This window comes from Hyperolius riggenbachi, chromosome 1 (assembly GCF_040937935.1).
Source record: "Hyperolius riggenbachi isolate aHypRig1 chromosome 1, aHypRig1.pri, whole genome shotgun sequence".
Taxonomy (NCBI): Eukaryota; Metazoa; Chordata; class Amphibia; order Anura; family Hyperoliidae; genus Hyperolius; species Hyperolius riggenbachi.
This window is the reverse complement of record NC_090646.1, coordinates 188,929,661-188,954,181: the sequence shown is the minus strand read 5'-3', so window position 1 is coordinate 188,954,181 and position 24,521 is coordinate 188,929,661. Positions and strand designations below refer to the sequence as shown.

Genomic DNA, 24,521 nt, shown 5'->3' with positions numbered 1-24,521 from the left:
GGCTGGGGGGAGGGAGGGATACAATTTAAAGCAACATTTTTTTTAATTAAAAAAACAAACAAAAATATTTGTAAAAAAATAAATAAACATGGGGGGAGCGATCAGACCCCACCAACAGAGAGCTCTGTTGGTGGGGAGAAAAGGGGGGGGGGATCACTTGTGTGCTGTGTTGTGCGGCCCTGCAGCTTGGCCTTAAAGCTGCAGTGGATTATTTAACTAAAAATGGCTTGGTTACTAGGGGTCCTCAAGAGGTTAAAAATTACAAGTTTCCAAAGTGTAATTTATCGTGCCCTAAAAGCTGTCATTGCATTTTATTCAAACTGCTTTTTATTATATATTAACATCTTCTAATGAGCTATTCTGAACTCTGTGTGTGCCTGAAGCAGAGACAGTTTCTCAGAGAGTGTTTGTTTACATTCCAGTGTTGATACATTTGTGTTTAACAAGTAAAATAGATACTGTTATCTGCAGTTTGGATGTGGATTTGAAGCTGAATAGCAGGACAAAATGCTTTGTTTAACCATTTCAGTGATGTTCTGCTAAAAACAATTCTGGGATAGTAGCTTTCAAGCTGTGAGGAATCTTTTAGAGCAAAGTAGAAATGCTGACTTTCAGACCACATTAAAGTAAACCTGAGATCAATCAAAAGACAAAAATATACATACCTGGGTCTTCCTCCAGCCCCCTTTAGGCTAATCGGTCCCTCGCCATCCACCTCTGCTGCCTAGACCCTACTGTAGATGCCCCCTTTCCTGTGAAACTATATGGTGGCTGTTATGCGTTGCCTAGAGATCTGGAGCGTCAGATCATTTTGACTAAGAGTAAGCTAAGGCCATTCATCATGCACTGCGCCATCGTCCCCCCTCTCCCCCCCCCCCCCCCCCACCCCCTCCTAATAGCAAAAGAGAAAGTCACTTGCCTAGCCTGTACAGAACTTAGCCCCAAACTGTTGCTTGAGGAATTGAGTTCTGTTCCCTGCAGGCGACAATAATTGTGTGTGTATAGAAATACTGTATTACTGGCTAACATTAAGGCTTGGTTCACACATTAAAAGGTGTCCAGCCCTGTCCAGTCAGTTTTTGGCAATTGGCATCAGTTTTGTATGTGTTTCTATGGATATGTTCACACATAAATCTGTACATTGCAGATCCTGTCCTATCAGTTTTGTATGTGTTTCTATGGCTGTGTTCACACATAAAAGGAGTACATTTTAGTTCCGGTTTAGTCCTATCTTGTCAGTTTTGTATCAGTTTTCTATGGGTGTGTTCACACACAAAAGGTGTACTGTTCCTATTCAGTCAGGGAAAACTGATAGAAAACAGACGCAAAACTGACAGGCTAGGACTGGCCTGGACGGAAATGTACAGATTTATGAGTGAACCAAGCCTAAAAGTAGACAGGCATGTCTTATAAGTTTGAGAACTAAGATGAACAGATATTATCATATTTGTTAGATTTATGCAAATGTATGCAGATTGGAACAAAATCAATCAAATGCAGTAGCTGATGATTTTGATTAGTCCATTAACAACTCAGAATGATTAGAATGTCATTGACCATCTAGCTGAACAGAACAACATTTTATCAGTCCAGACTATAAAACATTTGGCATTATAAATATTTTCTCTATTTTGTGTCACAGTATATTTGTCTAGTGAAAGCGCTCGTCATGATCAATAAGAATCTTATGGAGCCACGTCAATAACTGTTCTCCGTCTGTCTAAAAGGAAATCATGAAATATGTATTTTGTATTTAGTGACAGCAGAACCTGACATGGAAACTTAACAAGAGAAAAATTCCCAGAGGGAAAATCTGTCTGGGTCTTTGATAATGCTGACACACATATTATAAGTACAAATAGAATGACACATCAGTACAGCACAGATGCCTGCGCTGTATATTGTCAGTGTGAGACGGCTTGTCTGAAAATATCCAGTGATGCTCGACTGCCGCACCTTCAGCTGGAAAAGAGTTCCTGTAGAACAATGAGCTTTCATCTTCACAACAGTATACAACAGGGTAGTGGCTTAACAAGCTAGACCGGGAAGCACAGAGCCACACATGGCTGATGGCAGAATCACTGATTCGTACTGAGTTACGAGAAACATAAAAGGCAAATCATTTCCCTTTTGTCATGTTTATTAATATGAAACAGCAGATATGAAACGCGAGTTCCCGAGTTTACTTTGAAATTGTACTAACAAAGCTAAGTTTTTTTTTATTACACTGCAACACCCATTGTAAAACGAATACAGCACACTACATTAGACGGCTAGATTATATGGTGCATGTTTACAGCAACACGAGAACAAATAAAGCTGAGTTTTTCTTGGATTCACTGTAGTAGTTTTTTCCTTTTATCTAACATAAATGAAATATCAGGAACATCTACAAAAATGGAAACTAAAACTGCAATTTAAAATAAGTAGACTGATTATAACAATAACAAACACACACACACACACACATAAATATATATATTTTTTACTAGTAATTATGTATTATAGAATTATGAAATAAAGTCTTCGTGTAGCCTGGCACTTTTTCATTTTCTTTAACATAATAACAATAATAATCCTTTACTTTAATGACATTGGCCACAATTCACTAAGTAGGTTCGTACTAGTGATAATAAGGCAGGTCAAAACTTATCACTACACATCAATCAGTGTTTTAACTGTTAATTCACTAAAGACGCTTGCCTTATTAAAATGTATATATAAGTTTTCACAGTGATTTTTTACTTATCACTACAGGCCTTAAGTCATCACGTCTGTAGTTACTCTCGCATGCAGTAAATAGGGTGGGGAGGAGCACATCCAGGCAGGATGCAGCTCTGCCCCTCCCACTGCCTACCTACTGATTACAGCTAGCCTGTGTAGGACAGCCAGGGAAAGAGAGAGAGAGAGAGGATGTGGCCGTGTGTGTGTGTGGCTGGGTCTGTGTGTGTTTCTGTGTCTCTGTGTGTGAATTTGTGTGTGTGTGTGTGTGTGTATGCTTGGTGTCTCTATCTCCCTCTCTCTCTGTGTGCTTACTGTGTATATTTCTCTCTACACGGTCCACTTCTGCATAGATTAGTTAAAAATAAAGCAGAGAACTCAGAATGCTTCACTTTACATTGCAGTCTGTACTAACACTCCACTTAACGAAAGCTCAGGTCAGGTGATAATTCCTCACACACTTTACAGTACTTATTCCTCTCTGTGAATTAACATCCTGTCTTTAGAATTCTGTTGTTATTTTAACCATTTCAGTCTGCGGGATTTTTCACCTTATGCATCAGAGCAATTTTCACCTCCCATTCATTCGCTAATAACTTTATCACTACTTATCACAGTGTATTGATCTATATCTTGTTTTTTCCACCACTAATTAGTCTTTCTTTGGGTGGTACATTTTGCTAAGAATTATTTTTTTATAAATGCATTTTAACAGGAATATTAAGAAAAAATGGAAAAAAATAATTATTTCTCAGTTTTCAGCCATTATAGCTTTAAAATAATACATGCTGCCATAATTAAAACCTATGTATGTTATTTGCCCGTTTGTCTCGGTTATTACACCATTTAAATTTTGTCCCTATCACAATGTATGGCGCCAATATTTTATTGGGAAATAAAGGTGCATTTTTTTCAGTTTTGTGTCCACCACTATTTACAAGCTTATAATTTAAAGCATGTTCGTAGTATACACCCTTCACATGCATATTGAAAAAGTTCAGACCCTTAGGTAACTATTTATTGTTTTTTTTTATTGTAATTTTTTTTTCATTAAAAATTTTATTTGGGTAATTTTTTGGTGTTGGGAAATAAACAGTTAATTTTTAATGTTATAATATGTGTAAACTGGCATGAAAAATGTATGTAGATGTAGTTTTACTATTTGGTCACAAGATGGCCACCTTGAGTTTTTTTTCCATGTGCTTCTCGCTTACCGGAAGCACAAGGAGGACGGGGAATTTTATTTTTAGAAAAACTGCGGTCTCTGATTAGAAACCGTCGTTTTTTCTGCTGGCAACTTAGATAGGTGAACTGGAACCATGTTCCCGTTCACTGATCCCAGGGCTACCGGGGGACAGCACGGGGACTTGGGGGCGCGCCCGCGATTGCGTGCGGGAGCATGCCGAAGCACGCCTCTGCAGCAGAGCAGCTGCCTGGACGTGAGGATCACGTCCGGACGGCTGAAATCGTTAAGGATTGAAACCTTAACTTTAGAAATCATTCCTTAACTTAAGGACAGCATGGATGATCTTCGTGTCACTGCCCTGAAGGGCGGCTTCAAAACGTCAAATGACCGATTAATAGCAGAAACAAAATTTATAAATTGTTTCAAAGCTGTGCAGAAGGGTCTGAATAAGGACAACAACTTTCTATATTGGTATGAGATGGATGATATATGAACTGTCTCAGCCACCCTAGCTGAACTTGTGAACTAAGAATTTACGATACCTCTGGGTCAATCCTAATACCAGGTCTGGGAGCAATAAAGTAAACAAGGATCCTTATCTTACCCCATTTAGATGGTCTGTTTGTATTAAGGCATCTTAATGATGTATTTATGCTTGAAAAAAATATCTGTTTTTCCTTTTGATGTTGCATGTATATAAGCTGTCTGTACCACCAGCTTGCAAACTAACAGGATATAAACCTGACGAAGGCTGCAAGGCCGAAAGCTTGTTTATTCTTATTCATTTGTAGTTAGCCAATAAATGGTATCATCCTGATTTAAAACTTCTTGCTTTTACTGATGGCTAACACGGTACAATACCCTACTGCTACTAACTTAAGGACATAATCCTTATTTTAAGGTTGGCTTGAGGTAAATTGCTTAATGAATATTAAATGCTTTATCACCATCGTTATTAAAAACAGGAGATGAGCTTAGTAAATTGTGACCATTGCCCCCCTGATCCCCTTGGATACTTCCTGTAGTAAAGCAAACATCAAAATGTAGATTCAGGAGCACCCTGTTCTTGGAACCATCCAACCAGGATCCAAGGCTTACCAAGAGGCATGGAATCAACTTACATTTTATTATATGTAATTTAATTTAAAAAATTGCTTATTTTAATATCAAGTTATAAGAAGCGTTTCTGACTCTGAAACCATGAAAACTAAAGTAAAAATGGGTGTCCTGAATAATTTATTACATTTTTCTGAATGCCATTATGGTTCCTGTTAAATCAATGGTGCCGCAATTATACCGGTATTTTTGGTTCTGGTTACCATTTATCAGGCAGTGCTTTCTATTTGAGAACTGGTTGCTTGAAAGCTTTAAGTGATTTGGAAGGGGGCAAAAAAAGAGGGTTACTACGTAAGCACGTGTCTGGTTCCGAGCAAAATGGTTCTGCTCTCATAACAAAGGGCACGCAGTCCCACAATCAAGAATAATACATTTTCCTAAGGAAAACATTTTGGACATTCAACATTTTGGACATACAGTAATGTCTTAGCTGCCTGTAAATGTTTGTTGTTGTTTAGTTCCATTTACTGGAACAGAGCTATAACCTGAATTGTTGTGGAATGGCACTATCTCTCTTTGTAATCTGCTAGGCTTGTAGGACTGTAGTGGTGCAGAAGGAAGCTCGCTTTAAATGCACACTTCCTGCTGAAAATTGCTAACATCTGGATCTGAGTAAAAACAAAAGCACTTTTATTCTTCTCAATCAAGCCCTGATGTAAGCTGAGAGGGCCGCCCTTCTCAGTACCCATATTTAATCTGTCACAGACCCTCTGCATAAATTCAAGCCTTTCATTTTTAGGGGTTGTATAAGCAAACACATTATTCTCTTTCTGTTTGTTTGGGTCTAGCCATATTTTTGCTATCTGCATACAGGATTACATGCTTGTGTGCATATAGATGAAATTGTTTACGCTGACATTGCAATAAGAAGGATCGCTCATTGCCACATAATCATGTTATACGTGAGGAATGTTATGGGCAATGAATGATGATGGTAGAAGAACAATTCAATGCTAGTGGCATCCCACAGGGTTTACCTCATGTTGTATCACTGCTCAGAAACCAGCAGCACTATGTATATAGTGAGTGACCTAGCACAAAAGGCTTTTCAGACTTAATTAAGCATGCAGCGATCTTTGACATCCATCATTTGAAATGGCACTTGAAGGACAAGGTGAGAAGATTAGTGGTCTGAACCCTGCAGTTGTGATAATTGTGAGGTATAATTTTATGAACAGATTAATTTCCCACTGTAAGGTACAGACTAACCAGCGAGCTCATGGTGAACCAGAACTCATTGGAGTGTGTGAGGGGCTACAATGGTCATAAAAGCCTCCTTACTAAAATGCTATGGAAAGCAAAAGTTTGCTTTCTTAAAACAGAAAGAATTTGCGATAATTCAGGTTGGAGTTAGCCCTGAGATGTCTCCCAGCGCATTACTGCTGAAATATACAAATTAACCATTGTCGTCCTTAGAAGCCCCCACTGTAAGTTATCATTAAAGGAAACCAGAGACAAAGCAAATGTAAAAATAGGAAAAGCTTTTATAAATACCTGGGGCTTCCTCCAGCCCCAGAAGCCTGGATCGCTCCCACGCCGCCGTCCTCCGCTGCCTCTATCGCCGACACCGGGTCCCGTCACTTCCGGCGGACGCGACCAATTATCCGCATGCACAGGGGCTCCCTCCATATCCTTAAGCATGCACCTGCGTAGTATGGAGGCGCATGCGTAAGGATATGGAGGAGCCCCTGTGCATGCGGAAAATTGGCCGCGTCCGCCGGCAGTGACGCACTACGCGTGCGTCAACTGGCCGAAACTACGGGACCCGGTACCGGCGGATAGAGGCAGCGGAGGACGGCGGTGTGGGAGCGATCCAGGCTTATGGGGCTGGAGGAAGCCCTAAGTATGTATAATAAAATTTTTCCAACTTCTCTGGTTCTCTTTAAAGTGATTTTAAGTGCAGCAAATGAGCTTGGTGAATATATAAGAAAAAAAAAAGTCCATGTTGCCGAACATGTCCGCATTTTGCCTAAATTTTGTACAATAATGTAATGCTTAAAGTAGTACTGTAGTATAAAAAAATTAGTTCAATTTACCTGGGGCTTCTACCAGCCCCCCGCAGATGTCCTGTGCCCGCGTCGGTACTCTACGATCATCTGACACCCGTCGTGGCTCACTTCTGGGTTTTGCATACTGTGCCAGGGCAGGAAGCACCCGGCGACGTTAGTGTGAGCAAGGACGCCCACGGCCAGAGCCGCGCAAGTGCAGTTGCTTGCGACATTAAAGTTGCAAAAACCCGGAAGCGAGCTGCAGCAGGGACCAGAGGATCATAGAGTACCGATGCGGGCACAGAACAAATGTGGGGGGGTGGTAGAAGCCCCAGGTAAGTTGAACTCTTTTTTTTTTAAGGTTACAGTACTCCTTTAAGGAATTACCTGGTTACACAGTGTCTCCATGTATGTAAAGTACATTCTTTAGTCATCACTACTAGTTCAGGTCAACGAGGATGCAGATGACAAAGAAAACTGAAAAAGTGGATAGTGTAGTTGTAGCTTGCAGGTCAGTAACGGCACAGATGTTTCACAATCAGAATCACAATCCTTTGAATAGAACTACATACGTGTTTGCAGATATGGGCCTGATCCAATTCACTTTTTCTCCGAGGAGATAATTTTAATCTTATGTTTTTCAGCAAAGTACCAAAAAGAAGGTGAAAAAGTAGTGCCAACATTACTCTGTGTATTTTCATGCTTGCTGTGGCTTAAAGGCATTTTATTGAAAAGCTGTGAAAATATCAATTAGGAGAAAACTCAGGAGAAAAAGTTAATTGGATATGGGCAATAATGTTCACACATAACAATTTCAGATGCATATTCTGTTTTAGGGTTTGTATGTACAATGACCAACTAACCCAACATGAAAGGTATTCAATTATGAGGGCAGACATGTTGTTTAGTGTAACTTATAGCCATTAGTTTTAAAACTGCATTTACAAATTTAAAAAAAAAAAAAACAACCAATGAATAACTGTGCTTGCAGCTGTGTACCTATCCACACGTAAGACTTCTGCACTAGCTGGTTTCCTGTTCAAGAAAGTCAAAGGGTACTTGTACTGTAGTTAAAAAAAAGGATTTCCAGAGCCTTCCCCGGTCCAATTATTCCCCCCCCCCCCACCACCACCATTGCACTGGGATCCTCCAATCAATACTTGACATTAAAATTGAATATTACTCACCGCTGTGCTCCCCTCTTTGTACAAGCAAGGCTGCACTGTACAGCCCAAGCTTGCACAGTAGCACAACTTTTTTTCTCCATGCAAGAGCAGCTCTCTTCTACTGTGCTGGTGTGCACCCACTCTTACCTGCGCAGTGTAACCACACTCATAGAGGGAGGGGAGCGCAGCCATGAATATGGAAAGAGTCACGGTCAGCAGCGGAGGGATCATGAAGGATCGGGAAAGCCTCTTCAGTGGTAAGTATCTTACTTTTTTTTTTTTTTTGTTTGCTGATTACAGGTATGTTTCAAGTCTTGTAGTTTCTTCACTACCTAATACCTGTGAGCAAACAATGTACAGCTGCACACACAGGAGGCAGCCTATTACAGCATGATTGACTCAAGCTCCCATCCATTTCTGGTACATAAAACTGAATATGCAGCTAACAAAACAAATGTGCAAACCACATTTCTTTCTACTTCCACTACCATGATTTTGTTGCAATCCATAAGATGTACGACGCGACTGTGGTGTGCTGGAAAATTAGTTTGAATGGGAAAATTGCATACCAGAGCAATTGCTATGTGATTTTCCTGTGCTTCTTTACAGCATAAACACACACAAAATGCAGCAGGCTGGCAACTACAATTCTGGAAAAAATGAATCACACAAGTGGAAAGAAGAGCACCGCGATTTGCATGTTAATTGTGGTGCTGTTTCGATCCACAAAACACAAGCGATACGATTTTTGGATTGAATGCAGCTAGTGGAAAAGGGCCCTACAGCAAGATTCTAGAAATAACAGGGTGTGCATGTACAGAACAACCTACAGCCACATGTTTTATGCAGGAATGCTAGAAAATGTTGTATGGCCTCTGTTGTTCTTCCTGCTTAGGTTGTCATATGGTCGCCCATAATTTACCCACCCACTAGCTGAATCCACAGAGGACAGAGGCATTCCATACAGCTCTTTGCTTTCACACACTGCTTTGATACAGTTTGTATCCACCAAGTACTATGAATGCTATTTATGGCTTTAGTTGCACTTTACCTACAGCCTTTGGTTTGGCATTTTCCAACTTCATTCAACCAAATTTCCTTCTACTTGAATATTGAATACTGAAATTGCAGTGACGCTCAGTGGTATCTTTCATAAAGCATAACGGTGCAGCTCTCAGCTCGATAAGAATGTGTCATAATTTAAATGTTCTAAATTTGTATGCTTCTAGCTGCAAATACTAATCTATACCAATTTTGTTATTTATTTGTTTTTGTTTTTTGTTTTTTTTTTCAGTTTTACCAACATGCTAAGGACTGGTGGCTGTTTGGCTTTTATTTCTGTGTGCCCCTGGCATGTACCGGTGTCTTCTATACAATGATGACTTGTGAGATGCTGCACCAGAGGAAAGGAAGTCTTCGCATAGCCCTAAGTGAGCACCTTAAACAGGTAAGGAAATGTGGATCGTGGATCGCAGATGTGTATGCTACGTCACTGATGGGTTTATGTTAGCTCAGCAGATACGTACAGGGCTTACAACATCAAGCATAAAGGCATTAGCTTTATTTTTGTGTTTATTCCAATACAGAGCTTCATACATATGCACAGATGTACACATGTTTCCTGGTCGAGCACAAATTTGTTGCAAATTGTTTGCAGTTTGGAAATCATCTGATCACATGCAGTATCTGCTGATTTGACTCGTTTCCAAGCTGTTTGTGATTTGCATTACATTTGCAACAGCCCAAAAAGCATATCACTGATCATCAATACATATGCATATGTATAAAGTAAAGATCACCTATCAGTAATGCTCCTCCGTAGCTGGGAGTGACTTGTGATTGCATTTAATTTATTACAAAAAAATAAAATCTTCTGCTTATTGTTTTTTGTTGGGGAGGCTGTGATGAGGAAGGTAGCACTTTTTATAAACAGACTTCAGTGTTCCCCTCAGGCTCTTTTAGCCGGGTGCTCCACCCGCCTAGTTTTGGTGAGCACCCGGCTGTCATCGGCTCACCTCCTTCTCTGCTGTAAGCAGAGTTGGGCAGAGAAGTGCCGATCCTGCATTCTCTCATCTTGCCCCGCCCAACTACTTTTTCATGCCACCCGGCTGGAAAAAAATTCTGGGGAGAACACTGACAGTTCTTAGGTGTATATAAACATATGAACCTCTTAGAGGCAAGTTACAGTTTTTATATAAGTGACAGTTCTGCCAATGAGCCATTGCACACTAATCTGTAATACATAAGCTGTTGTTTCAGTGAAGTAATGCAACGCATGTAATGTCTTCACAGCGGCGTGAGGTTGCAAAGACGGTGTTCTGCTTGGTGGTGATATTTGCCCTGTGTTGGTTTCCAATGCATTTGAGTAGAATCATCAAGAAAACAGTGTATAATGAAAGGGATGCTGGACGATGTGAGCTTCTCAGGTAAATCAGAACGGTCTATTACAGTAATCATTTCTTTATAAATGGACTTCTTCTCTATATCAGTTACAATATTCACTCAAGTCTGAAAGTATTATAAAGCCACGAATATTAAATCTCTAAATTGAAGTGCAACAACTCAAGTGATACCACAATATCACATTTTTAATCAGTATCAAAATTGCACAAATAAGACATACTTTGCCTTAAAAACACATTTAAAGTCACAAACATTCATCAGATGAAAGTTTCTAACGTGACCATCATTTGCAGGTATCTGCCAAGCTCGTCCTTAGACATTTTTGTCCTGGGGTTGCCTCTCCACCCTCCCCTACTCTTCTCATCTATTCCCATTGAAATAGGCATTCTTAACCAAGCTTCCCTGCTCCCCCTGCCTCTTCTCAATGGAAGGGGCATTATAAGCCAAGCTTCTTTGTTCTCCCCACTTCTTACCATTAGAATTGGCATACTCAGATAAGCTTCCCTGCTCTCCCCACCTCTTCCCAATGGAATTTGCATTCTCAGCCAAGCTTCCAAGCTTTCCTTTTTCAACTTGTCCCATTGGAATAGGAATTTTTAACCAAACTTTCCTCCTCTTACAGGCAGGCAGTCTAAATTGAATAACGAAGACTGGGGTCTAAAAAAAAGACTTCTAGCAAATAATCCTATAGTGTCTTTATTGACTAACATTAACACTGTTTGGACCAACGTGGAAGGGGTCTCAGGAGGTATCTGTACACAATAGGTGGAATGGGATGCTTATCAGATCACTCCAATTTTTTGGCAATTGGCTAGCATCATAATCCTTTGCTCCTATTAGTGAACTCCCCAAGTTAAGGTTACCTTTTTTGGATTTCATTACTGGATTTCACTACCAGCTTATATAGTTGAGGTGTAGGGCTGTTATAACTCCAGAGGGAATATTGTTTTGCTTCTATGACTACGAATATACTGTAACTGATGTTAGTTACTACGCATTATTATTACTCTCTGAACTGTCTACTCCAAGCAAAGATGTCATAAGCTTGACCTACAGAATCTGAAGATAAGATGAAAAAATACAAATAATCGGATTTTACATTAAGTGAAAACTATGTGTCAGAATTATTTGTATTCCTAAAATAAATGTTACTGATGTAAATATTGTTTGTGAATTCTTATTTTCATTTAACAGTCAAATGGGGCTATGCCCATTCCACTTCATATTGCTACCTACTGAACTTTTAATAATGTGTTTGGCTTTTCTGACAAATAGGGAAGCTAAAGAGTTAATCTCACTTTGTTCTAATATTCACATAAGCCACCTGTATCCTTGGAACTACTAATCATTTTGACATGCGGATTTACTGAGGCAGGGAAAACACTTGCAGGGGCTTTTTTCCCTGTGATACCTGGGTCACTGTGGCAGTGCATTTGCTTTGGTGGTGTTTTGCCACCCATGATTTTTAACATTCGTTCTGCGCTGTTTTGTATTCGGCGGAATACATTGTAATTGTGAATGCGCACATCATGCAGGAAAAAGCAGAAAACTGTATGATTTAAAAACATGCAGAAAAGACAAGTGCAAAAAACAAACAAATCGTAACAACGTGGATTTCCCAGGTGGGGCAGTTCACTTCGATAGCCAGTGCAGCTGTGGACATTTTGCCATCTGCAGCAAAATGCGCTCAATTCCAGGAAGTGTGTTCCCTGCCTAAAGATATTCTCTAAGCATTACCAGCCTGATTTATTTATATATTCATTTTTCAAAAACGGTCATATTTTAGCCTTTTGGACGTGACTTTAATGTCCAAACTGCTGCTGCTGCGGTGTTGCGTGCACCCCCCCACCCCCCGTGCCGCCCCCCGTTAGCCTGGAGATCAATGAATGGGAACATTGTTTATTCATTGATCTAATCTAAGTCCTAGGTAGAAAAACCAACGGCTTCTTTTCAGAGGCCGCGAACTTTCTGGAAAAAAAAATCATGTCCTCCTTGTAGTTCCTGTGAGTGAGCGTGTTTGCTCACAGGATAGAAAAACAAAAAATCTCACTGTAGTCAACTTGTGGCCAAATAGTAAAACTACATGCACATACATTTTTATTACAAAAAGACACAATAAATTACATTTTAAATTAACTGTTTACCTCCCACACCCAAAAAAATACCCAAATAAAATTTTTAGCTAAAAAAAGTAAAATTTTAAATTACAATTAAAAAAAAAAACGTAAATAGTTACCTAAGGGTCTGAACTTTTTTAATATGTATGTGAAGAGGGTATACAACTAATATTTCTTACATTATAAGCTTGTAAATAGTGCTGGATGCAAAATTAAAAAAAATGCACCTTTATTTTCAAATAAAATATTGGCGCCATACATTGTGATAGGGACATAATTTAAATGATGTAATAACCGGGACAAATGGGCAAATAAAATATGTAGGTTTTAATTATGGTAGCATGTATTATTTTAAAACTATAATGGTCGAAAACGGAGAAATCATGATTTTTTTCCATTTTTTTCTTAATATTCCTGTTAAAATGCATTTAGGAAAAATAATTCTTAGCAAAATGTACCACCCAAAGAAAGCCTAATTGGTGGTGGAAAAACACAAGATATAGATCAATTCATTGTGATAATTAGTGATAATATTTGCAAATGAATGGGAGGTGAAAATTGCTCAGATGCATACAGTGAAAAATGACTAAAGGCTGAAGTGGTTAATAGCAGCTCCTTGCAATGCTGAAATCTGCAAAGTGTGACATCTGAATGAATATTCTTAGATCCTGATTGAGTTTCTCAGTAAGCTCTCAGTGTTAGAGTTTCCAAATGGTGGAATGTTGAGTTAAACATCAGTAAATTGTTTGCAGTTATCGGCCAATTAACGTTTAAACAGACAACAATTTAAATTTGTTTTCTTTTGATATTTAGTTTTCTGCTGGTTATGGATTTCATCAGTGTAAACTTGGCAGCATTAAACTCCTGTATAAATCCCATCGCTCTCTACTTTGTAAGCAAGAAGTTTAAAAACTGTTTCCAGGTAAGAAAACATTGTACATCATTAATGAAGTGTGCTTTCCAACTGATTTGTTGTCAGTAATTATTTTTTAAGGATTCAGTGTTCCATACTAGGGAAAATTCAATGACTGTTTCAGTTCAGAAAATGTTATAGTTGTGTGATAGAAACGGCCAGGATCTATGACAGTGAATTAAAAATCCAAGAGTGAGTTGTGTCAATACAACCTCAACCTCCATCTCCACAACTCTAAACGGGGTAAACTGATTGTTCTCATGACATCTTTCAACATCTTCCGTAGCGCTGTACATAGTACAAACAAATAATGGGGAACACATATACATAAGAAATACAAGAGACTGTACAGTCATGACATTGAATAGAATAAATACAAATACATAGTTGATGTGTAGTTGGTACATGTACATATGTTAAAATTACAGCAGTAGGAGAAACACTAGGAGGAGGTCCCTGCCCTTGCGAGCTCACAATCTAGAGGGTTGTGGGGAGGAAACAGGGAAGGAAACACGGGTTAGTGGGTGAGCCAGTGTGCCTCCAGTGCTGCCTATAGCAAATTATAGGCTTGTCTGAACAGGTGTGTTTTGAGAGTACGTTCCAGTACGTTCCATATCTTCCAGATAACGGCACTGTTCAGATTCCCAGATTTATATAAATCTTGATCACTTTAAATGGTCACCCTTTTATGTGGGATCACACATTTTTGATGATTGTTTTTATAAATATTTTTTATTCCTATAGCGCCAGCATTGTACATAGTATAAAACACATAGTGGGAGCACATGAGAGGTTCAAAACTTTGTACATTTAGGATATCCAGCAATAAAAATACATACATAGTTGATGTGTGGTTTGAGCCATCACCAATACTAGTGCATGCTCATAGGATAAATTGTATCAGACTAAGGAACACTAGGAGGAGGCCCGTGCCCTTGCGAGCTTACAGTCTAGAGCACAGGAGTCAAACTCAAGGCCCCTGGGCCGAATGTGGCCCTTCATGCCATTTTATGTGGCCCTCGACCAGGCCTGGATTTACCACACAGGAGCCTATAGGCACTGATTTCCTGGCACCTTAGACTTTGCCCTCCATGACTTTGCCCAACCTACAAACCCCCACTAAACTGCACTGCAAGTGTGCTGGCAGTCCCTGCTGTCACTTCTCCCTTACTTCCCTTGCCTGTCATAGGTAACTACAGGTGCCCTTTAATATTGAAGGTACCTCTGGCTACCTAATACTAAGTAGCTAGAGGTGCCCCCAAGCAGGGGCGTAGCAATAGGGGGTGCAGAGGTAGCGACCGCATCGGGGCCCTTGGGCCAGAGGGGCCCCGTAATGCCCTCCCTGAACTTCAGTATTAGCTCTCTATTGGTCCTATGCTCATAATAATCACTTCTATAAATACTTTGAATAGTGGTAATCATTAACAAACAGTTCCCCATCCCCTTCTTGCACCTCTGACACTGTAGTTGCCATTGGCAGGTTTTGTCGAGCCATATCAATTGTTATGTATAGAGTGCTTGGGGGGCCCCATGTAAAACTTGCATCGGGGCCCACAGCTCCTAAGCTACGCCACTGCCCCCAAGTATTAGTTAGCTAGAGGAACCTCAGTATTAATTAGCTAGAGGTGCCACAGATTGAAGGGAGATCTCATCAGTGGAATGCTGGGTAACTTCTCATTTACACTCTCAGCTTACCTGAGGAAAATTTACTCATTTACACTCTCATCAGGACATAGGGAAGGAGGCACTCACAGAGGTGAGTGAGCCGGCTTTCCATCATCGGGCACCTGTAGGCATGTGCCTTATGGTAAATCCGGTCCTGCCCTCGACAGCTTCCAGTGTCCATTATTGTAAACAGTGCAGTTTCTAGGCTAAAATGCACCCAGGGCGAGGGTGTAAAAATTGCGCCCCCCCCCCCCCCCTAGGTTAGATAGGTAGGTGCCTCTCAGTATAGGTTAGATTAGGTAGGTGCCCCCTAGTATAGGCTAGATTAGACTGGTGCCCCCTAGAATAGGTTAGATTAGGTAGCTGCCCCCCCAGTATAGGTTAGGTAGGTGCCCCCCAGTATAGGTTAGGTAGGTGCCCCCCAGTATAGGTTAGATAGGTAGCTGCCCCCCAGTATAGGTTAGATTAGGTAGCTGCCCCCCAGTGTAGGTTAGATAGGTAGCTGCCCCCCCAGTGTTGGTTATATTAGGTAGCTGCCCCCCAGTGTAGGTTAGATAGGTAGCTGCCCCCCAGTGTAGGTTAGATAGGTAGCTGCCCCCCAGCGTAGGTTAGATTAGGTAGGTGCCCCCCAGTGTAGGTTAGATAGGTAGCTGCCCCCCAGCGTAGGTTAGATTAGGTAGCTGCCCCCAGTATAGGTTAGATAGGTAGCTGCCCCCCAGCGTAGGTTAGATTAGGTAGCTGCCCCCAGTATAGGTTAGATAGGTAGCTGCCCCCCAGCGTAGGTTAGATTAGGTAGCTGCCCCCAGTATAGGTTAGATAGGTAGCTGCCCCCCAGTGTAGGTTAGATAGGTAGCTGCCCCCCAGCGTAGGTTAGATTAGGTAGGTGCCCCCCAGTGTAGGTTAGATAGGTAGCTGCCCCCCAGCGTAGGTTAGATTAGGTAGCTGCCCCCAGTATAGGTTAGATAGGTAGCTGCCCCCCAGCGTAGGTTAGATTAGGTAGCTGCCCCCAGTATAGGTTAGATAGGTAGCTGCCCCCCAGTGTAGGTTAGATTAGGTAGGTGCCCCCCAGTGTAGGTTAGATAGGTAGGTGCCCCCCAGCGTAGGTTAGATTAGCAGCTGCCCCCCAGCGTAGGTTAGATTAGGTAGGTGCCCCCAGAATAGGTTAGATAGGTAGATGCCCCCAATAATGGAGGGGGGAGCCGCAGGGAGGGCAGCCCGACCTCTCCCTCCCTCTCCTCTCCCGGGCGCCCTCCGTGCTCCCCCCTCAGATGCAGAGTCCGTGAGCAGCAGGGAAGCGCTGTTTACAACTCACCGGCTGCCTGGCTCCAAGCGCTGCTCTCTCGCCGCTGGTCTGTCTCCTCTCTCTGTATACATACTGATACACGCTGCTTCCGGCTACAGGAAGCAGCGTGTATCAGTACGTATACAGAGAGAGAGAGGAGACCAGCGGCGAGAGAGCAGCGCTTGGAGCCAGGCAGCCGGTGAGTTGTAAACAGCGCTTCCCTGCTGCTCACGAACTCTGCATCTGAGGGGGGAGCACGGAGGGCGCCCGGGAGAGGAGAGGGAGGGAGAGGTCGGGCTGCCCTCCCCGCGGCTCCGGCTCCCCCCTCCATTATAGCGCCCCCCTCCCAACAGCGCCCCGGGCGGCGGCACGCTCCGCACGGGGCAAGAAATGGGGCTGATTGTAAACAGTAAAAACAGACAGCACACTGACTTTCAGTCCAAAGGAGCTCACACCCTTGACAGTGTTTCTGACTGAAACATTGGCAGTTTGTGCCATTAACCCATGGGACCCCGCAGCAAAATTAGCATGGTGGTCCTTCTTTTTCACTCTCCCCCAGTAACTGGTAAATCATACGCACAACTCTACACACCTTTCCCCTGACATCATCGCCCTACATACCAGAGTAGCACTGCGGAGCCGTGTAATGTTTACCTGCTCCAGTGAAGCGTTGTCTCTTCTGTTGTTCCTGGTAGTAACACACTCTGTGCTTTCATAATTCCTTTTCCTGATCACGTGACATGCCTCAGGAGCCAGAGGTATGCAGCATAGCACATGTGGCTGTCAAGAAGATCAGAGGCGACCTGAAGTAGCACTGGGGCAGGTAAATATTTAACTCCTGCTCTGTGCTACTCTGCAGAAGGGTTACTAAGGGTGACAGTTACTAAAGTTACGTCTGTTTGATATTGTTCAATAAATGTTAAATCTTAATGATCAATTTAGCCCGCTACTATATTACAGGTTTTGGCCATTTTTGTGATTGAGTTTGTCACCCCTGATCTAGAGGATTGGAACAATTACCACTTTATGGTTGCCATGTGATATTTGTAACTTTTATTGTAGTGAGCAACATACAGTACTAGAGAACATTGGTGTTTGTTATAAACATCCTGTTCACCAAATTGTTGCACATAAACAGTTTTATAAAGCAGCTGTATTAATGTGAATGTGCTTAAAGCATCATTTCCGCACGCATTGCAGTTGCATTGAAGTGTGAACGTGCCCTAATAGGATTAAAATCCAGAATGATTGATGTTATCCTTTTCAACATGCAAGAGTGCAAGAGTCAAAAGCAGGAGACGAGTTTTTATAAGTGCCTTAAAGAATTCTTAGGCCCCGTTCAGACTGCAGAACGCGAACCGCAACGCATGCGGACCGCAACGCGTACGAACGCACGCCATCCGCGTTCGTATGCGTTGCGTGGCTGATCCCATCACTGAAAAGTGAATGGGACAGCCATGCGTTTTTACAAAAAATGCATGCAGCATGCGTTCCCGGACCGCACAGGTCCGGAACGCATGCAGTGTGAACATCAGACATTGCACTCTATGCAATGTCTGATGTCGTGCGTGTTGGCCACCTGCACGCGTTTCCAAAACGCGGTTGGAAACGCGTGCAGTGTGAACGGGGCCTCACTACTCTTATTTTGTCATTATTTACACAAATATAACCTAAAAGGTCTTCTGTTTTTCACTTTATTTTATTTCAGTCATGTCTGTGCTGCTGTTGTCAATCAAAACCCCTCTCAAGCACCTCCCCCATGAATGTAACCAGCATCCAGTGGAAAAATCATGACCAAAATTACTACATTGCGGACAGGAGTATCCACAAGGATAGTCTCAACTAGCCGACCTTGCCTGCAACAAGACTGTCTACCACAATCATAAAAGTGGTTGCTTTCTACAGAGAAGCAAACAGTGGACAGCAAGATTTCCAGACTATGCTGGACCCACAGTTCCATCTTAGAGTATTACTAGCCCACAGGCAAATCTAAGCTGCAAGCACATCTTACTATTGGCTGTAATACAGCCTTCTGTGTATCATGCTCCACAATACTCAGCATTGGACCACTGACTTTCTACAGACTTTCTTGGTGGTGGAGAGATAAGCAAACCCATACTGAGACTGGCATGTGACAACTTGTTTCTTGCTTTGCCATTGTGGGAAAATGGTACAGAGTCAAGGACCAGGTGTTCTTGTTACTTGTAAGTGCTGGCAGCTCCACATTGGTTGTTTCACAATGATACTGAATGTACTGCTCATCCTGTCCTCTGCAGAGGGTGAATAAGCAAACAGTATTTCTATGGAGTTATTATATGAAAGTATAATTACTGTATATAACAATTTTTATTTAACGTGATATATCTAAATATGTATATTTTTTAATCTGAAGTCATAGAAGACTGTGAGATATTGTATAATAGCATGTGTTGTACTAGCATTTCCCTGTGGCAGTAAAATGTTAGGCATAATATTTGCATTTTGCAGCACTTCATTATTCAGAGATTCGCCATTCGTGTGCAGATAGTGGCATTTTCTTACACTTATTTAATGACATATTCATGTGTGGCCATGGCACCAAGTCATTTTGGAAGAATGTGTGAATTAAAATTGAGAACTGGTCATCACAAACCAGATTAAGTATGTTTGCCATGTAAATAAAGCAAGGATTAGAGCGATAAGGCTCACTAATTACTGGTGTTTGTGTTAAACTGGATCCATGATGGCAGCATTGTACATAGCTGGTCTAAAGGGGGCCATACACTGGTCGATTTCAACCTTCGATCGATCGATCAATTGCCCAGTTGATCGATTTGCGCCAGTCGATCGATTTGTTCTGACAGGTTGGAAGATCTAGGTCGATCTGCTGCTAGCAGCAGATCGATGGCCCATAAAGTTGCATTGGATCTAATTGTCCAATAATGCATTTAGATCGATTTTCAATAGATTTCCAGTAGATTTAATTTCAAAATCTGTTGGAAGTCTTTTCCTAGTGTGTGGCACTCATCAGATAGATTCCTGTCAGATTAGACTTGACAGGCATCTGACAGAAATCTATCTGATGGTCGAATCTGCTGTAAATCTATAAGTGTATGGCCACCTAAATGTGAATAGACTGGAAGGAAGCGTAAAGGTGGCCATTAATGGTACAATTCAGATTTATCACCACGGTGGAAACGATAACGGCCATGGTAATAGATTTGAAAGGATTCGTTGTGCTCATTAAAGTGGAGCTGTCAGCCATACGATCTCAGAAAAAAAGCCACATATATAAGTAGATAAATACTTGCCCTACTTACATAACATATGTATTGCACTGTCCATATTGTGAGTTTAGTGATTTCTTTATAGTAAAAAAAGAGAATATGCTTCTTAGGATTTTCCATTTTGTCTGTGTCTATTCTTATAACCAATTCTGACACAATTTCCTCCCTTACTGTAACGGTCGGTGTCAGCACGCAGAGAGAATCTGACTATTGGTGATCTGCAGTATCACCAAGAATGCAGATATATACCTGATTATTGATGATCTGCAGTATCATCGACAATCAGATATATTGCTAACCTCTGGACACCTTTGGATATGTGAGTGTTTGGTGTAACAGTAATACTTTGAGAGAGGACCACCCGAGGAGCAGGAGGTCTTTGGAAGTATGAGAAATACCTCCCTTGGGAAGTGCAGAGATCTTGTGGCAGCCTGAGACGTCCAAGGGGCGGAGTCCCAGGCTGGATAGCAAGAAGACCCGGTAGCTAGTGACCCCTGGAAGATGGGCGTCACAAGCAGGTCTGGAGTATAACACAAATGATAACACAGTTCCCTAATCTTGGGTGCGAGGTCCGTGTTCTCAGCACCCTGGAACTAGTCTGGAGTATAACACAAATGATAATACAGTTCCCTAGTCTTGGGTGCGAGGTCCGCTTTCTCAGCACCCTGGAACAAGTCTGGAGTATAACACAAATGATAACACAGTTCCCTAATCTTGGGTGCGAGGTCCGTTTTCTCAGCACCCTGGAACTAGTCTGGAGTATAACACAAATGATAATACAGTTCCCTAGTCTTGGGTGTGAGGTCCGTGTTCTCAGCACCCTGGAACTAGTCTGGAATATAACACAAATGATAATACAGTTCCTTAGTCTGGGGTGTGAGGGCCATGATCTCAACACCAAACAAAAGTAATCTGGCTCAGTGTGAATTCCCAGGTCCTCCTGGTTCAAGCACACTGTTGGATCTGACTAAGGTCTGTATGCTTCCACGTAAGTGTTCGCAATGGCAGAAAACCAGCAACTGACAAGCAAGCAGAATATATAGTTGCTGAACTCTGCTGCCCCGCCCGAGCCACTCAGCCAATCATGAGTCCAGCAGGAATCAGCAGCTGACACTTCCCCTGCTGGTATAAAGGTCCTGACTTCTGGCCCGCGTGCGCGTAGCTCTCCTTTCGTCCATGTGGACTAACAGACCCAGCCACACCAAAGGCACGCTGCTGCGTACAAACCACCGCCTTGGATGCGGAAACAGCCGCTTTGCTGTCAGAACATGCGGCGGCTTTTCCGCGTTCTGCCACAGTCCCAGATGCGTGCCTACGCGTGCAAACCGCCGCGTTGGACGCGGAATCAGCCGCCTTGCTTTCAGCACACGCGGCGGCTTTTCCGCGTTTTCTCACACTTACTCTGTCTGTGTATCATTTCCCGCCCTCCTCCCAGTCTTCAGACTCTCCCACCCAGCTCTGCAGTAGAAAATGCATTGTCTCAGCATGAGAAAAATTGGCCAATCAGGAAGTAACAGAGGTGTGGGAGGGGAAAACAGGAGGGAAAGAGGCTTCAGCCAATCAAGCTGCATTAGTTAAGTCTGAGGGGAAAGTAAAGAAGAAAACAAGAAATCCCAGCATGCCCTGCAACTTCTTTTGTGCGGCAGATGTACTAAATAAGAGCCAGGGAAACTGGGGAATTGTGTTTTATGGAGAAGAAAAATAAGAGTGATTTTTAACTTTTGGATTGCCTGGTTAGCATCCTTATTGCTTGTTTACCAGATAAAAATAAAGATTTTATTTTATGCCCGATAGTTACTCTTCAATAGCCGAATTTCCACTAACCAATCCATTCAGATTGATGAGATAGATTTGAAAAAAACGTAGCAATACCATTCATCTGATCAGATTCGGTTGTGAGAATTTGGCTGTTGAAGGGATGACCGATTACCGTGGCGGTCGGAAAGGATCCATCGCCCATGGGATTGTACCATTATTGGCCACCTTAATGAGATGACTATGCAGCCAATGAGTCCTGCTCACCTTCTTCTACTGGAAACAGGCATTAAAACACCCAGCTGGTCTAGTTAGGCAATACATTTTTTGCAGTTTTGTATGCAAAGGACCGCTGGGGATGACTGCGTGGAAGCACAAACACACAATAGCATGATTGTTCATGCTTTAAAGGGAACCCGAGGTGGGAGGGATATGGAGGCTGCCATATTTATTTCCTTTTAAACAATGTCAGTTGGCTGGCAGTCCCCCTGATCCTGTGTCTCTAATACTTTTAGCCTTAGACCCTGAACAAGCATTCAGCAGATCAGGTGCTCTGACTCAGCTGACTCAGTTTTTACTGGATTAGCCATATGCTTGTTCCTGGGTTTTGACTCAGTCACTACTTATGCCAGAAGGCCAGCAGGGCTGCCAGGCAACTGGCATTGTTTACACAGAAATAAATATGGCAGCCTCCATATCCCTTTCACTTCGGGTTCCCTTTAACAAAATTACCATTCATCTAAAACTTAAAGTGAATTCACACTCCTACTAAGCGAAAGACAATCTTTAGCAAATAATCTTCATATATTTCAAGCATATTATCATACAGTATTACCAGAGATGTATTTACTCCGGTGTAATTCACCAACGCTTCTGCTCTGTAGCTTTCCCTGTTTCACTCTTAAAGCTGCCTTTCATAGCTGTTAGCTGTTCTTGAGGTGGCAGCAATTACTCCTAACCATGTTTAGCGGTGAAAAGGCTACAGGGCCACGGGCAAAACTGTACTCTACATGTTTACGCAAAGCGAGAATACCTGTGGATATGTAGGAGCCCTCCTTCCTGTGGAATGAATGTGTAATTTCAGTAAACCCAGTGATGCTGTAGGGGTAAAAAAGGAATGCATTAGTTGTTACATTCTGCTTCGTGCAGAGTTATGAACTAGTAAGACAAACGAAAGGAAAAAAACCCTGGGTATATCTAACACTTGAGGTTGCCACACACGATACAATAAAATTTGACGGCAATTCAATTGGTTGTGCAGAAAATGTTGAAGCTTTTTTTTTTTTTCTTTTTTTATTCGTTTGAGAAATCTGATCGAATTTCCCTTTACTTTTCTATATAAGTTGATCGGGAATGGTGGATTTTTCTGCTGAATTTAATGAAAATTGAATGTTGTAAGGAAGATTGCCAATTTCCTGACGTATAGACCCAAGCAATTTGCTCAGAGTTTTCAATCATTTTCTTTTCATAATTGGGGGAAAAATTGAACATGTGTGGGATGCATTGGTCAGAATTATCAAATGTTACAATCAACCAAAAAAATAAAAAAATTGATTGTAATTCTTGAATTGAAAAGTTTCCCAAAAAATAGCAGCTACAGGGGAAGTTAAAAAGAAAATATGTAATAGCATTCCGTTATAAAATGACTTGTGTAGCAATTATATGTGTTATATAGATTTTTGTACTAAAGTGGTGTAACTCCTTAATATTAATATGACAATAAGCACTTTTGCTTTAGTGCTTGAAATTAGTAGTATTTGAATCTGGTTTAAGTTTTAATATAATTAGCTGCCCACTTAAACTCAGCGTTTGTCTTTTGTACAGCACACACAGTTACATTTCAACTGGATAATCTGGACCTGTTTGAAAAAGGCCCTTAATTTGACTCTTCCTGTGCAGAATGTTAGAGAAAAGGAAGATGACATCAGTTAGATTGTCTCTACACCTGTGCAGGAGCAGGTGACTCAGGCTGCACTCTAGTCAGAGAAAATGAAGATGACATCAGCTAGATTGTCTCTACACCTGTGCAGGAGCAGGTGACTCAGGCTGTACTCTAGTCAGAGAAAATGAAGATGGCATCAGCTAGATTGTCTCTACACCTATGCAGGAGCAGGTGACTCAGGCTGCACTCTAGTCAGAGAAAATGAAGATGACATCAGCTAGATTGTCTCTACACCTGTGCAGGAGCAGGTGACTCAGGCTGTACTCTAGTCAGAGAAAATGAAGATGGCATCAGCTAGATTGTCTCTACACCTATGCAGGAGCAGGTGACTCAGGCTGCACTCTAGTCAGAGAAAATGAAGATGACATCAGCTAGATTGTCTCTACACCTGTGCAGGAGCAGGTGACTCAGGCTGTACTCTAGTCAGAGAAAATGAAGATGGCATCAGCTAGATTGTCTCTACACCTATGCAGGAGCAGGTGACTCAGGCTGCACTCTAGTCAGAGAAAATGAAGATGACATCAGCTAGATTGTCTCTACACCTGTGCAGGAGCAGGTGACTCAGGCTGTACTCTAGTCAGAGAAAATGAAGATGGCATCAGCTAGATTGTCTCTACACCTATGCAGGAGCAGGTGACTCAGGCTGCACTCTAGTCAGAGAAAATGAAGATGGCATCAGCTAGATTGCCTCTACACCTGTGCAGGAGCAGGTGACTCAGATGAGATAAACAATTATATTTATCCCCCTACTCCTAAAAATTATCTTTTTCAAAGCTTCCCATGGTTTTCCTTGATATTTAAACATCTACAAAGTAGGTTGAATGTTTTACTGTCTCTAATCAGTGGTAGCCTATTAAAGGGACTCCGAGGAGTAAAAACAAAATTGGAACTTACCTGGGGCTTTCTCCAGCCCACCGTCGGTCGGGAGGTCCCCCAGCGTACTCTTGGCTCCTCTCCCGGTCCCTCCGCAGAAATCACAACCGGCAACACCGGGGCCGAGT

The 24,521-nt window shown here is 41.9% G+C and overlaps 1 protein-coding gene across 3 annotated transcripts in view; it reads left to right on the top strand.

The window, feature by feature from the left end:
- Nucleotides 1-19,238, top strand: part of EDNRA (endothelin receptor type A) — a 136,417-nt gene extending 117,179 nt beyond the window's left edge. For all 3 annotated transcript variants that reach the window (XM_068279297.1, XM_068279287.1, XM_068279293.1), the window contains exons 5-8: nucleotides 9,472-9,624; nucleotides 10,470-10,603; nucleotides 13,511-13,619; nucleotides 18,266-19,238. In XM_068279297.1, coding sequence (XP_068135398.1) covers nucleotides 9,472-9,624; nucleotides 10,470-10,603; nucleotides 13,511-13,619; nucleotides 18,266-18,403 — 534 coding nt within the window. In that variant the 3' untranslated portion in view covers nucleotides 18,404-19,238. The remainder of the gene's footprint in view (nucleotides 1-9,471; nucleotides 9,625-10,469; nucleotides 10,604-13,510; nucleotides 13,620-18,265) is intronic.
- Nucleotides 19,239-24,521: the final 5,283 nt, after the last annotated feature.